The 15879-nt window shown below is 37.1% G+C and overlaps 1 protein-coding gene across 3 annotated transcripts in view; it reads right to left on the bottom strand.

The window, feature by feature from the left end:
* Positions 1-12846, bottom strand: part of MTFR1 (mitochondrial fission regulator 1) — a 16708-nt gene extending 3862 nt beyond the window's left edge. The window contains exons 1-4 of one of the 3 annotated variants that reach the window (XM_009572697.1): positions 12714-12846; positions 9497-9595; positions 3871-3989; positions 576-850 (exon numbers count right to left, since the gene is read on the bottom strand). In XM_009572697.1, the coding sequence (XP_009570992.1) occupies positions 576-850; positions 3871-3989; positions 9497-9595; positions 12714-12779 (559 nt within the window). In that variant the 5' untranslated portion in view covers positions 12780-12846. The remainder of the gene's footprint in view (positions 1-575; positions 851-3870; positions 3990-9496; positions 9596-12713) is intronic. The other 2 variants (XM_009572698.1, XM_009572699.1) reach the window with 2 other exon arrangements.
* Between the last annotated feature and the right edge of the window lie 3033 nt (positions 12847-15879).

The following is a 15879-nucleotide window of genomic DNA, read 5'->3' as shown; positions in this document are numbered from 1 at the left end:
GAAAGAGGAGAAAGAAGCTCAGGAAAAGAAGAATTATTCTGTTTACTACCAGAAACAGCGCACCACTTTTGGTTCCATCTGGACAATGTGTTTGATTCCAGAGATGATTCCAGTAAACAATTAATCTCCTTTTCTGTTATTTATTTCATAAACTTGAGATGTACATTACAGATTCCAAAAGTGTAATTAGCATTTTGTATGATTACTTCATGTTATCAGAGAGCCTATTTCATTACTGGATGGGAAGACTTAAGTGTTAGCAATTAAGTTACATTCTTTTAGTTTGGTTTAATCCATCATGTTTATCATGAGCTTTGCTCTGAAAGCTGTTTAATACTCCACAGATTCAGAATTCTGGCAGACTTTCAAACAAACATGAAGACTTTTGGAATACTAGAAAATAGAGAAAATCTGGCCGGTCTCTTGTCTTCAAGACCTGTTCTGTATCCCTTGGTTAGTATGCTATGTCTGTCTACCAAACTAACGAAAACAATATGGGAAAGTGTTCAGTGTTGCAGTATCTCACAAAAATGAATTAGCACATTATTAATTATAAAAGGGACAAATTCATTAACTAATTCGTGCTAAGAGTACAGCAGATTTAATACCTGCTGTCAGGTTCTGTTGTTCTTGCAAGATTACAATTTTGGCTATTTGTGCTCTTAAAGTGGCTAGTTCATTTTCTAGAGCGCTAATCTTCTGCAGAGCTTCTTCGTTTGCAGTCACTATGCTCCTGGACACCGGTTCTTCTTCCAATGGGTTTTGTAAGGACATCTGTCTGCATAGGGACTTTCCAGAATTATGTAGTTCACCTGAAAGAGGCTGGGCTGTTTTTGACCAAACTTCTGACCTGTAACAAAAATATCACAAGATTCCTTTTTTAAAGGCTTTGTTATAGATAAAAACTAAAGCACTATTACATACAAACCAGGACTACAAGTTGAAGGCCTGACTTCAAAATTGGCTTTACACAAATCACTTCCACCAAGACATTATATAGCTTAAAGTAAACAAAAGCTTCCCATCCTTTCTGTTTGCATCACGAGCTGTATTTCTTCTCTTCAGGAGAAAAAAGGAATACATTCCCCCTCACGCCCAATGGATTTCTCTGCCCCTACCTATTGTAGTTTTGTTGCAATTAAGATTTAAATTTTTTTTTGGCCAAATGCTACCATTTTTCCCCAATGGGCTGCAAATAGACACTTGTAGTTGATTCCTTTGAAGAAGATGGAGGAATTTCTTAGTTCCACAGCACATTTCTGTACTTTTTGGACTTCTGAAGGGACAGTCCTCCATTGTAGTGGTGTTGGGAGTACGGCGTATGTGAAACAGCTTAGTGGTGCAGAGGCTGCTTATCAGTAAATGGTAAAGGGTCTTATATCTAGTTTTCTAAGAGAATAAATAAAACTAGAGAAGAAAACCATACAGTTTTTGAAAAGCTTCCCTCCTCTTTCTCACAAGAGCAAGAAAATGCAACTCTATTGCCTTCCTTTATTACCCACCAAAGCTCAAGCTATGTTAAACACTGAGGCATTACTGAGCATCCGCAGTCAAATAAGCACTTACAAAAGGCTATATTCACTGAAGACACCAACATTTTTAATCATGAGTTTATCTCAAGTAGAATTGATAAGGATTAATGACAATAGATTATCATAAACATTATACCTGCAAAATATGATCACATATTTAAGTCCTCAATCCTCCTTAACTTCAATCCCAAAATTTCTCAGGCAGGTCAGGATTCCACTATTTATTGGAGTAACAACAGTGGCTAGGAATGTGACTTTTCAAAATGTCTAGAATGCCTTCAGACTAATACAGCTTAAGAACGTCATTGCCCTGGATGCATGGGTTAAGCGACTCTGGATGCGCATCTGCAGCTCTGCTAGACTTAAAGCAAGAGCCAAGGTGTAAGACTAGAACAAGCCCTGTGCTCTGACCACCTCAGTCCAGGATTAGATACACATTTGAGTCTTCCATGACACTGACCGAAAACATCAGCACAATTTGCGGAATTTTGATCAAGCAGAATTGAGTATTATCAAGGATGTTAAAATTTAGGTGCTGTTACCTAGATAGGAATAGAGAGCAACTAAAGCTGAGAAAAGAATGGGTGCTTCCTATAGCAGCCATTTCCCTGCTCTCCCTAAATAAGTAAGCTGGAAGGAGCCAGTGGTCACTTCACTCTTTAAAACCTGCCTTCTAGAAACTCTTTAACAGAGCAGACTAGCTAAACAACAAAGAGCAATAATGGTGTTTTAAGCAAATGTCTTGATCGGAATCTAGCGCTGTGGAAAAATATTATGCCTGAATTGTCACTACTGCTCTGACTAGGGATAGGGGAAAAATGATTTGTCATTTAGTTGCTTCCTCTATAAAAGTGCATTCACACAAAAAATTATGTCTGCAAGACTGTTTACTAAATTATACAGTGAATATATATTTAACAGTAACACCTATATGATCTTGTTGAAACAGAGAATTTCAAATGCCTAGAAAACACCTAATGCATACTAGCTCCACTGCATAATACTGTGCATAGATGTAATCAACGGTGCACATTGAAATACTCATATTTGCTACGTAATTCACTTACCATGCTCTATTATAAGCTGTTTGCCTTAAGGTCACTATATATCTGCAGGATTATTTCAGTCCCATCCCATATCCATCTGTCCCCCTTCCCCCCTTCACATGCAGACGTCTCAGCAAATATGCAAGTCCTACATCTTTTGTAACAGGTTCTTTGAAGCAACAAAGAGCTATTCTCCCTGTTGTCTACATTAAACATAATAGCTTTCCAGTTCAATCTTTAAATGAAATGTTTCTGTGCAAGCAAAAGTAGTATTGGCCAGTTAATTTCCTTCTCATCAAATACACTTTACAAGTAGTGTTTCCCAAACAAGCGTTGATTTCTGTGACTCCCCTCTGAGTTTGTGAAATTTATGTGGCAGTGCCAGAATGCTTGTTATGCAAAGCTTCACTGTGGCAAGTCATATTGGAGGGCATCTAGGTCATTACTAACCTATTTCGTGTTTTCAAATTAAGAACGGTATCCTCCGGTAATCTTTGAAGCCAACAATCTGTGCCTTTCTCTGGAAGGTTAGTTTGTTTAGAAGAAAAACTTCCTCTGCACTACAGAACTGTATCTTTGTTTCTGGCTAGTCTGAGCAGCAATTTGGGTAGGCTGGAATACAGAACTTCATCACTTCAGCCAACCTGTTTCATGCAGTTACTGTGCTATGTAGTACTCTTGGTCCAACACAACAGTACCTATCCCATCATTCTGGACACAGGTGCTCACACGCTTCCCTGCCAGTTTTTGTTATGAAGATTAAAGACAAAATATAAACCATAATTTTTTAATTGTCTTTAGCAGACTGCAGAGCCTTAACCAGAAAGGTGAAAAACAACGTGCCAATTATTGGATTGTCAGAATGACCATTGCTGCTAATTAGGAAGCTGTACAGTACACTGCCCCATATTAATGAAAATCTCAGGAGAATTGGAGAAGAATCAGTGTTAGCAATTGTGCCATACCACAGCAGACATTTTTGTGGGGACAAGGTTGCTTGAAGCTGTCACATGCAATTCTTTGCAATAAATAAGTAAATAAAAACCACAGTCTTCCTTGTATAAAGCCAATCTCCTGTATGATCTCAAATGAGTCTTTCATTTATAATCTTGTTAGTCTAACCTCGGCTACTTCTCTTCCAGACCCTACCTTTTCTATCCCTCTTCCCGCTCTCTTCTCCCAGCATTCAAGTCCTCTCCATGAATTGCAACGCACAGTAGATTCTCATTAGAGAAAAGCTAGGCTTCTTCCCCTTAGTTCAGAAGTTCAAAGAGAAGATTTGAGGAGCATACCTGAGCCTCGTGGAGACTTCACCTTCTTCTTGAGCAACCCAACCCACATCTGCAAAGGAGGCCACTGCATCTTCTCTAGGTTGATTAGGATGGTTTCCTTCTGTGGCATGAGAAGTAAGCTAAATTTTAAAGACAAGATAGAAGGTTTTAGAGTCACTATTCCCAGCCCACATGACAGTTATTCTACCCAATACTTTTAGTGAGGTTACATGTAACTATTAACACATACACGCACGAAACACATCTGTAGACTTAGCACGCTTAGTTCTGTCCTGAGCTTGGTCCAGAACCATTTCACTGACTTCAAACTATTCAATCTAGTCTGCTGAACACTTTACAGAAACTATTTTTAGTTTTAACGTTTATGGCTAACTACATATACTATCACATGACATGACTGAACACTAAAAACCCAATGCAAATTGTTACCTTAAAGACTAACAAACATCAACATTCTCAAGTAGTTTGCTATATTAACTCAAATAATATGTTTTTAAATTATATTCATGACCAGTAGTTAATAAAGACATTAAGGCTACTAGTACTTCTTAAGTCTTTTGCTCTGATTTAGTATTATTTTGAAAGTGAAATTCTGTTGAAGTGTGTTTCCCTCCTCCTACAGCTTCCACAATTTCTGTACGAGAATAAAGGGGGGGCTTTGGAAGCCATTTCTACTAGCTCAGTAATCACAACGACTTTGAGTGAGGGGTAGGATGCAATCATAACGGAACACATTATTTGCTAGCAATCGCATTTACAGCATGCCAAACAAATTGACCATTTTCCAGCATGGTTCTGCCATTAGCTTTATAGCTGTTTGAAGCCAAAGGTAAGCAAGGCTCCAGAGGCTGGAACCTTTCTTAGATTTACAGTTAAGTGACCTGACTGAGATTTGAAAAATTGTTTGGACCATCAATATAGGCTCCATAGCCACAACTGTACAAAATGGTTTCAAATCTACTTTGAAACACTGGCTGCTTCCCTGGGTTAGACAAGGCATGTGTACTCAGCACTGGACTACTAAGCAGCCCGGTCTCAGTATCTTATCAGATAAAAGCTACTGAAACATCTTTCGGTAATTTATTCTGCTCAGTCTGTCACCTTGAGTTACTTATCTCCAATGCAACTATGCCACCCCTTTTGCTTGTATTACATACAAGGCACAAGCCAAATTTGCACGTGAGCCGTTGCAGCTGTTTAAATGCTGCCTGCTGCTGGTAGTGGCCAAGAAGCTAGTAATACTGGCAAAGATGGTGGTAGTATATAACAGTCTATGAAGACAGCTTTGATCCAGTCTGTTAGCACTTCGGTCAATTTTCAAGGCAACTCGCCTCTGTAAGAGGAAACTATTATGTAGCAGCAACTATGAAATGTTAGCATTAACCTGAATTCGTAGCAGACCTATCACAGTAGGACTGCAGGCTGAATGAGGTGAAACCATTTCTGAAGAACATTCACAGATATTTTAGTTGTAGCCTTTGATACAGAAGTCCCAGAAGATAGAAGTTGTGGTTCTGGGGCTGTTTTTTCCCCAGGAGTTGTTACAAACAGCTTTGGAAATCGAGATTAGTCATCTTCACCTCACACTCTTGCAACTTGTGTGTGAGCCTTTATCACAGCTCCCAGGAGTGTGTATTGGCACCATCGGATCATTTGGAAACAACAGGGTTTTTTCCAGGTAGCATCAGCACAGATGGTAATATGTTTATCACATTAACAGTTGTGCCTAATACCATCACAGTCTGCCTCTCTTTAGAACAGTCTAGAGAATACTATATTGCATGTTAGGATTTTCATTGTTTGAGGTTTTCTTGGCTTTTTTCTTTTTTAAAATAAAAATAAATTTTCATGACCACAGCATCTGTATTAATGTTAATGGCAATTTAAAAAATCCATAATACATTAGCCACTTCTTGCAGGTGATACAGATTTTCCTGATGGTAATGGCCACATGAGGAACTATTACCATGAAAAGACTGAAGGCACATTTAAATAAAGGCACTACACATATTTGCATCAAAAATAATTTTATAAATCAACAGTAAGGAATGCATTTACCACTGCCAGGTTTCCTGCATTGTGAGATAAATAACTTCTAATCCAACATTTAGCAGCAAGCCTTCTGTTGTATTGTGATACAAGTTTCTTCTTACTTTTTGTTCATATTTATATGTAAACAGAATCTGCTTGTTACCCCATATACAGATGTTTCTTTTCTCTATCCCTAAAAACAACAAGGCCTTCCACAGCAGTGGATTTTGAATTTTAAGTTAATGCAGGATTTTTACTTTAATTTAAAGGTTAAAAGCCAACACCCATCTCTTAAAACCTTCTCCTGTCTGTAGAACGATGCTTGAACAACTCTGTGACTACCCTATTCCTCCAGCCAATCTCAGCTGAAGAAAACTTGGACAACTGCTCTGCCAGCATCTGAAATGGAGAACAGAGAGCTGAAAACAGAGGCCCAGTTCTACTGGATGGCAGGAACTGAACAAAACAGTGAACGTAGCCTGCTTTTCTTTCTCTGGAAACTATGTAGTTGCTTCCCCCGCTTCTTCCTTCACAGGCTTTTTTTGCCTATTTTATTGTGCATGTATGCTGCACACACACACACATGCACGCCTGTGGGTCTCAGACCCATTACCTCACGAATTTCTGAAGAAAAGACTACACACACTGTACTGTTTTGGCTGATCTCACAGAATCATAGAATATCTTGAGTTGGAAGGGACCCATAAGAATCATCGAGTCCAACTCCTAAAGAGTCAGCCCCGCCAGCGTTTCCACCTGGTTTCAAACTGGGGACCTTTTGTGTGTTCGGCAAACGTGGTAACCACTACACCACGGAAATACTGCTTAGGAGGATGTCAAAGCAGGATCCCTACTTTTTGTTTGCTCCAGGAAGTGCAAAGCAGAACAAATATTTTTATACATTTAAGGATAGAATAAAAACTCTAATTTCAAATTATTAATACAGTGAGGCATTAAACATTTGGAAATACTTCTTCAAGTAAGACAAACTTGCTATGATTTTTCAAATTAGCCCAGTAAACTCTGATGTTTGCTACGTGCACACCAATACCTTAGGAGACTTCTATTAAGTTATCAGGTTTCCATCAGTCAAACAGGAGAAGCATGAGATTAGAACAGAGATGCTGTAGCTGAAGGATACTGTCTTGAGAGACAGTATTGTAGGTTTGGTTGAATCTACCTAGGCTATATTGGTAAGTTTAACTTTATTTTCTCCTAAAGACTACAGATAAACCTAAAAAATGTGACATACAAAAGAACTATATGAACCATTTGTTCATGCTATATAGAGTATATAAGGCAAGCTCTGCCACCGCTTACTGAATACATAAGCAGCATTTAGCGATTAATTTAAATGTTGACTATGGCAAGATCCATAAAGACAGATACTACAACAGTCAGTAGACCTCAAAAATCAAAATGTTAAGCTACTACTTTTTTTTTCAGACTAGCTGAACAAAAGCATGCTGGAAGAGAAGAAAGAATAAACATAACAGAGATATTCTTTCAATATCTCTTATCCATTTGTCATAAGGAAAATGAAGACCTGTGGAAAGTTTGTTGCCCTTAGATAAAAGTTAGAAACACTGATGATATACATGCACCCTCAGATGAGGCAAGTAAGGTTTGCTTTGGTTTTTAAATAAAGTGACTTACAGCAAGGTTCAGTGCATGGTCCTTTCATAATATAGCTAAAGCTGGCAAGAAAGAAAGAGGAAGAGACAGCTATAGGAAAGCATCAGTTGCAACAGCATAAAAACGATGGAGACCAGTATTGAACTTCACTATAGAATCTTAACGCTGAGATAGAGACATAAAAAAAAAGATGTTAGCATCACACTTTTACATGTTCAGCAGTTTATATATTAAAATAGCTTAAAGCCTGCATAAACCTTATAAATTTTAATGTGTTTCAAGGCTCAAATTTTGAAATTCATATTTCTAATTCAATCAGTTCTGACAATTGTACTTCCATTTTTAGGATCCTTTCCTTTCAGCTAATAGATGATGAATGTTTATACTTAGTGTGCATAAAATCTAAGCAAAGCTGGCTGGATGTCTCCTTAAGAGGAAAAAAAGGCAAATATTTTATTTACTCTAACACAGAATTCAGATTAAGACATATACATATTTTTATTTCAACACCAAAAATATTCAGGAACAGATTCCCCAGATGTATCTTACAACTCTTTGCAAGTACATAAAACAGAAATGTCTTCTTTTATGTACCAGATTAAGAGAAGGCAGTATTTGGCTAACAATCTGCAAATGAGCATCGTCTTCCCTTGTACGACCTTTACAGTACAGAAAATCAGACACATTATAGGAAGACTTCACTTCCTTTCAAATCTGAGGCACACAGAGCCTTATTGTTAGCACAACTACTATTAATTACATATCCAAAAATTTAAATCCAGCATGTCATTTTGTTGTCCTTTTCACCTGCACAAATCCTCACCCCTAAAATGTATATATTTATTTTTTAGGTTTCACCAAGCCACTAGTAGTGGGAGACGATTGCCCCCCTTATGTAATTATTTAAGAGAGGAGAAATGTTAGCATGGCTTTTACTATCACACCAAAAAGGCTTCTATGGTAATCTGAACTATCTGATTTTGCTACTATAATTTCAATTCTAAATATTGTTCATACATTTCATACAGAGGATAAAGAAATTAAACAGTGAAAAATGTAGCTGTGTGGAAATTACCTTGTCTTAGTGTGGGTGATGATTCCCACCATTCGTCTTTATGTTCCCCAGCCTTGCTCAGCCGAAGAAACATTCCTCTCTCAGCTTGAGTTTCAAACACTAAATTTCTCCAATTCTATACCCACCCCCTATCCCTAACACACACAGAGTTGAAGAGATTATGTGTAACAGCTTCCATTTTCCCATCTGTTCCTGAAAGACTTGTTATAAAAAGCAAGGGTTTTCTCCTCCTTAAGCTTTTACCCTCACTCTTTACCTTCCCACCATATGCAGTTGAAGTTAAAAGCAAACAAGTCAGAAAGCTGCACAGAACTGATGTTCCCCTTTCACCTATACAATGCTAGCCTTGTATTTAAAACAAAAGTAAACAGGGTACTCATGTTATCTTATTACTAATTTTTCACTTTCTGATAAAGTTGTTTATTTTCCCAAATATTTTTAAGTAGCTGTTCACCTTTACATGCCTCTTAAGCCTAGCTTGTAAGTACTGTTTATAGAAATAAGTTTCAAACATTTTTCTCTTTTATGAATATATTTTTTTTCCAAGAATAACTTTTTAATACTGTATTGCCTCATTTTAGAAGTTTGAATTTCCTTAGGAAAAAAATTTGTTTCGGGTTTCATTGTGTTACAGCAACGTGGATTTAGGTTTTAGGCAGTACAGAAGCTGAAGAATCTGTATTTGGAAAAAATCTGAACTGTAAGTGGAAAGAACAGAAGTAAACTAATTCTCCTATGTGCCCGGTTTTACCGTATTCTGCTTTTACAAACCCTCTAGTCATTTATTTAAATGAACTGCATATTTGCTTAAAATCTTTTGATGCAAGGGCAAATCCCTTTATCAGTATAGTGAAACACGTATTCTAAACTGTTGAGAACACCCACCTGAAACTGAACTCTTGGACACTGTATAAGAGAGAGGTTAGTACCAATTTTTCTTACGATACTTCGAGAGGAACCATAAGGCTTGCTTGACCAAAGCACCTAGAAGGGAATGAAAAAGAAGCCAGCTGTTAGGTAACTGATTTTTCTATCATATTGGAATAGTTTTCCCTTATCCTTCCGAACTATGCTTGTGCTAAACATCTTTAAAGTTATTCCTTTCATGCTGGAATAGAATATAAAATAATATAAATAATATAAATACACTGAAATTTTTATCAGAAAAGCCACTCAATCATGAAAAATCCATAAAGTTATGTAATTTTATATTTCCCAAAATATCTTTTTTCTTTTTCAATTAAGAGCTCTTCTAACACAGAAACAGTATCTACCAGTCTTAATAAAAATGACTATCAGCTAGCATAAGCATGAAAATGTAACTGTGAAATTAAAGAGCAAAGAAAAGGAAAAAGGGAAAGATAAATATATGAGAATGAAACTTTTCCTAAAAAAAAAAATACATTCACCTAGATAAAATTGCACACAGCACCTCAACACACCTGGCTTCATCGGAACGGTTTCTACTGCAATTCAGATTTCTTCTACATTGTTTCAACAGGGACTGAATTTGCTTTCTTTTGTTGTACTTAATGACGGGAATGTTTGCTCTACTATTGACCATAGTTGTATGAAATAAAATAAGACTTTAATCCTAGAAGAATACTACAAAATGAGCCAGAACACAAGCAAAAAAAAAACCCCAGAGAGAAGTAGGAAAGACTTCAGCACAGGGAAAGGCAACAAAAACAATGCAAAGAAGAAAAAGCATAATGAGAAGACTCTAACACAGAGAACATTGTTAGTAAAACATTAGAATACTGTATGGTAATTTAAAAAAATTGGACAGTGTTTACTTATAGTTGTAGATATGAATTTACGACTCGGATCTTAGTTTTTAAGGACTCATAGCTTCAAGCAAACTCAACATCCTGTTAGAAGGTTGCCCAACAAAGAAAACTTAGATGGAATCCAGGCTATTAATACTGAAACAACCCTTATCTGGCATGGCAATATTGCCTGTGTGATTAGTGTAGCACAGCTACAACACACAGCTGAATAACATTTTGATACACTAAGCAAAGATCACTACTCTTAAATTTTGAAGGTTCTCTTACAAAGAAAAAAATATGCTCCATTGTATTTATCACCAGATTATATTATCTCAGAAACCACACAAACATTTTGCCTATTTCTAAAAAAGTATCGTTCCTTCCTCTGGCTTTATTGGAACGTATAAATTTCGACAAAACAAATGTGCACTGCACATAAGCTATGCTAGATCCTCACATCAGAGCTGCAACTTTGCCATTAATGCACTCAGACCCATTTTTTCCATTCTATGAAACATACGTTCTCTTGCTTAATATGCTGCTAAGTTTGAACACAATTTTTTTCAATGGAGACTACTCTATTGATCCTGCATTTTGGATGCCTCAAACAAAGACCTCACATTCGTGACTATCACATTACTGTTTGTCTATATGTCTGAGCAAACAGGAGGTAGATCAGGAGCCTTCAAGAAAAAGTCACTGACAAACAGTACCGCAGTAATACAGCCTCACTATTCACAACAGATTCTGGTGTTAGAAGCAGAACTGTTGGCGACAGCCTCAAAGCGATGTTGCATTGGAAAAAATACTACTAGTCAAGGGAAGGCTTAATTAATTACAGAAGTACTTCCACAACAGCAAAAGAGCCTAGACTACATGCTGTATTACCAACATAAGTGCAGTGCATTTTAAACAAGTGGCAAAACTTGTTTAGAGATTGCTCAGAACCACAGACAAGATGTTGACTAGCACCCAGGTCCTCAAAAATATTTGGTGCCCAAATGCCCTTGGGGTTGTTCAACAACAGTGGTTTGGTGCACCAGAACTTTTAATGACTCAGTTTTGGTAATTCAAGATATGCCTGGACAATATTTTCAGAAAACTGCATGCAAGCTGTGCCACAAGGTGTGCAAATAAAGTCAGCACGCTGCTCAGCTGAGCTAATAAGTCTCAGCTCTGCTCTACCCAAGTTCACACAACTTCTTGCTGACTTGAAGCACTGGCAGAGCAAGTCTGCAAAATATTACTTAGTCATACCCTCTTATTGCATCAGGGTTTTGCTGTTGTTCAGAACAGCTGACATTTGGAAATGTAACTGCATTATCACAAGCTTGATACAAGTAGAGAATGGGGGGAAACAGATTAAAAACTTGTTTCCCCCCCTATTTAGGCTGAAAGATGTTGCTATGACCACAGCAACATTCATGATAGTCCAGCATATTCTCATACTCTGAATTTTCAAAGTTACACTGCATGAAATCTCAGATCCAAGTTTGAATAAAATCCTAAAATACAGATTCTTATTGGTAATTTTAATTTACAATGTATAAACAATTTGCTCTCCATAAATTCCCAAGACTGATAAAAGGTTCTACCACAATAATCCAGAGTAAGAACCGCCCTTCTGAGTACTGGATCTAGCTGTTAAGGATTTCCCCATTGTTAAAACATTAAAATATTTCAACAACTTACAGGGATTACTGCATTGAGGTCAATACTTCTACTCAAAGTAGCTTCCTAAAGGTCCCAGTGACAAAGCAGTTGATGTGTAGCAGACCTCTCTCTCTCTCTGCTAAGCATTCAAAGAAAACTCTATATAAACTTTCCTCCAAAAGGAGAGCTTTGCATACACATTCCTCTGTTTCCCCAGTAAAGAACACAGCCATGTTGCTCTCATGTACTGCAACACTTTCAGGAGAGGTAAATATAGCACAATTATAATCATCTCAGTGTCATGGGGCTTTTCATATCTCCAAGATAAGAGCAAAGAAATAAGATTATTTAAGACTTAATATCACTGTTAAAAATGCGTTGAAAATTTTCCTTCAGCTTCAAAACACACATACAAGTCCAGCACGAAAAGTAGTGTTTACAATGTAAACAGTTTCTTATTAGAGCTAGAAGGAACTGCATGGTATTTTTAACACATACATCACTCAATACTTCAGTGTCCAAGTAGTAAACTTCATACTTTTTCAGCAATGCGTAATCATACAAGTATTGAGTATACTTAAAGTGTTCTGCTGGAATAGATAAGCACAAACTAAAATATATGAAGCGCTTTCTATACCTGATTTTTCAAAAACATGAAGCAAGTTTGAAACACTTACTGATTCCATGTTTAATCCAACTTGTTCAAAAGCCATCCTAATTAAGCGCTTAAGCCAGCAAATCATTTGGAATGGAAAAAGCCTTTCCAAACTTGGATTTAAGCCTTCCAAACCTACAGGGCTGCGGAGGTTCCATAGTACTTCTGAAATGAGAAACGTAAGAATTTTAGATGCATGTTGTGGAACATATACAGAAGTAAACGGTTACCATGTATGGCTAAAAAAACAAGCTTTGAAACAGTTACTGAAAACAAGACATGTCAGGTGACGACGATTCCTAGTACTGCAATGTACAGGCATTCAGAAGGCATTTACTTAATACAGGTGACAAAGATTTTTAGTAGTGTCTGTCATTTTTAAGAAATCAAAGCTGTTGCAATGTTAACAATTAAAAAGCTGTGGAAATGATTGCTCACTTGAGCTTGGACAGATGACGGTGTTCAACAACTCTAAGTGAGCACCGAACACTATGGAATACCTGTAGCTGGGGACTAGCACTAAAATTAAAGGGCCAAACTCCTATCTAAAACTCATTTTTATGCAGGAACAAACTACAGAAAGCTGATCACCTCTCTTCATTCACATTCTCTGACAGCTTTGTTGTTTCCTCCTTTTTCCCACAACTGAGGAGAGAAAGGAAACATGGGAAAATGACTAATGCAAGAAAATGACAGGAAATAGCGTAGAAGTGGGACCTGAAAATATTCAAGTGATTTATAAAGTTGGACAGGTTTCAAATTGCATCTATTTATATGTATTACCATTCACTTAAATCAAGATGTTTTTATTGCTTCTCTAGTGTAAACAGTGTGGCTTTTCTTTAACTGTGTTCTACACCAGTCGTAACTTGGATGCCACTGAGAAGTGTAACAAAAAAGAAGCCATAGATTTAGGTTTACGTTTGTTTTGTGTATCAGGCTAGAAACTGAACCACCCTGAACAACATATTTTCAGTGTTGCTGAAGCCATTATATATACAGAGAGTGATGACTAAAGCAACATAGCAGCAAGATACGGGTACTCGGGAAGTTTGAAAGTCAGGAGACAGAAAAGCTAGAAAGCTATGCTATTTGAAAGTGCCCATAAGCATTACAGTTAAACCATCACTGTTTCCATTGCAAATGTTTTTTTCAACAGTTTACAGTTCCTTAGTAATAACCTGCTTCTTGTGGAAACTTGGCAGAAACAGTGCAACTCTTTCTTAGACAGGCTAAAAAAAAAAACAAAACAACTTGATATTAGTTTCTCATCATCACAGAAAGCAAAAGACATTTCCTATCAGGATTTTCTTTTGTTTCTGAATAAACTAGGAAGAAACTACTAATCTATCAGCTAAAGGAGGACTAATGAAAATGTAAGATAAAAAAAGTTACTTAAAAAAAAAAGTGAACCAACCTCCACGAGATTAGAATGGAAACTGCAATTGTTATAAGAAAAACAATAGGGAAGAATAATGGCCTATCTATCAAACAGCCATGAATATAAGCTACAGTCATACACAATAAATAAGTAAGTCATGGACTTATTTATGGAAAGCTGGAAAAGTCTATTAGGGAAGCATTACCATCTACTTGATCTATTCTTCCTTTAGGCATCTGGTATTCTTCCCTTAGACAAGCTACTGGACTGTATGGATCTTTGATCACATTGCACCTGCACCTGTTTTTAAAACAGGAAGAATACAAGTCTTTCGACATGCCCCATATTAGGTTTGGCATCACAGCTGGCACTGTAGACATGCAGTGACATAAAAGAGACAGGAATGCTCCTTTATAAGGGCAAACCTGTTCCAAAAGTGTGATACATGTGATGCACTCCGCCTCATTCCAAAGTTCAGACTTGCTGAACATGTAGTGTGGAAATCAAAGAGAAGAAAAACCAAAGCCATGTCAAGACAGTCAAACAAAAGAGAAAAAAGCTAGAGACTGTATTGCTGAGGCAATTGTGAGGACAGGGCTGGCTGGCAAAGGCAAATGATAGGACTATAAAGGGATGACTGTATCCTGATACATTGCTCTTTCAACAGATAGACAGGTCATTAGTTTAAAAATCCCAAGACGTAGTCAGAGTCATGGTTTGTTTCAGGAAGTGAAAAAAAGGTATTATTTTGTTTCTGATCACCTGGCAGGACTGAGTCTTTAATAACAGAGACAATTTGGACAGAAGTGAAAAGTGGTAGAACTTCCTCTGAGGAGATTAGAGCAGGTCTAGAGAGTTCCCATGAACTCAAGAAACTGAGAGGCAAAGAAGTAAAGGAATGACATAGAAACTGTCAAGATAACCAATTAGAGGCACAAAAGCAGATGCAGAAAAAAGCAGCATAATATTAGGATGACAGAATAGTACAAAAATGAAGTAGTAAGTTAAAAAAGACTAAGGCACAAAACACCCTCCAGCTTACAGGCATAAAAAAATTCCTACATATGTATTAGGAGTAAGCAGGAGACGAGAGAGAGAGCCACAATGTAACAGGAGAGGAAAGAAAGCAATGAGTGATATAGATAGTCTATATTCTGTGTTTTCTCTTGAAGATGATAGAAAAGAGAGAGACAGATGTTAGAACGAGTTATAGACAACTCTGAAAAGTTATAAGCATCCAGGACAACAGTGTCTAATGAAATTCACCTTGAACAGCTCAGGAATTAGCCAAAGCAATTTCTGAAATATTAGTGATTACTTTTAGAAACTTGTTCAATGAGATCCAAAAGACCCAGGAATAGAAGAAGGAGCATGGTGACACAAAGCATTGGGAATAGTCCAAAATACTTATCCTGCCCTGAAACATTTAGGTGTCCATAATTCCAGGTTCCAAGACTTTGATGACCGAACACAAAAGAGCATTCATTCAACACAACAACTACTTCAGTAAAATGATTATTTATAGTTCACATTGCAAATCATTGTCTCTTCTGTAGCCTAAATACTTAAAGTACCTAAGACTGGGATCATCAACTCCCTGCTCTTGCCAATAACCTGTTATCTGCTTTTGCAGAAGAAAGTGACAGAAGTCAATCTGTAAGAGTGCAGAGTACCAACCAGTTCCTGGATCAGTTTCCTTAGTTCCTGGCACTAAGGAAAACCACCACGTTTTAACAACCTCCAGCTAATTTGTTATCTAAAAGGAGATCTAAAAGGAAAATGCTTCTAAGTCTACCAGCTTGATATT

The sequence above is a fragment of the Fulmarus glacialis genome, unplaced genomic scaffold, assembly GCF_000690835.1.
Source record: "Fulmarus glacialis isolate BGI_N327 unplaced genomic scaffold, ASM69083v1 scaffold34542, whole genome shotgun sequence".
In the NCBI taxonomy this organism is placed as follows: domain Eukaryota; kingdom Metazoa; phylum Chordata; class Aves; order Procellariiformes; family Procellariidae; genus Fulmarus; species Fulmarus glacialis.
The sequence above is the reverse complement of the archived record's forward strand: the minus strand, read 5'-3'. Positions and strand labels throughout refer to the sequence as shown.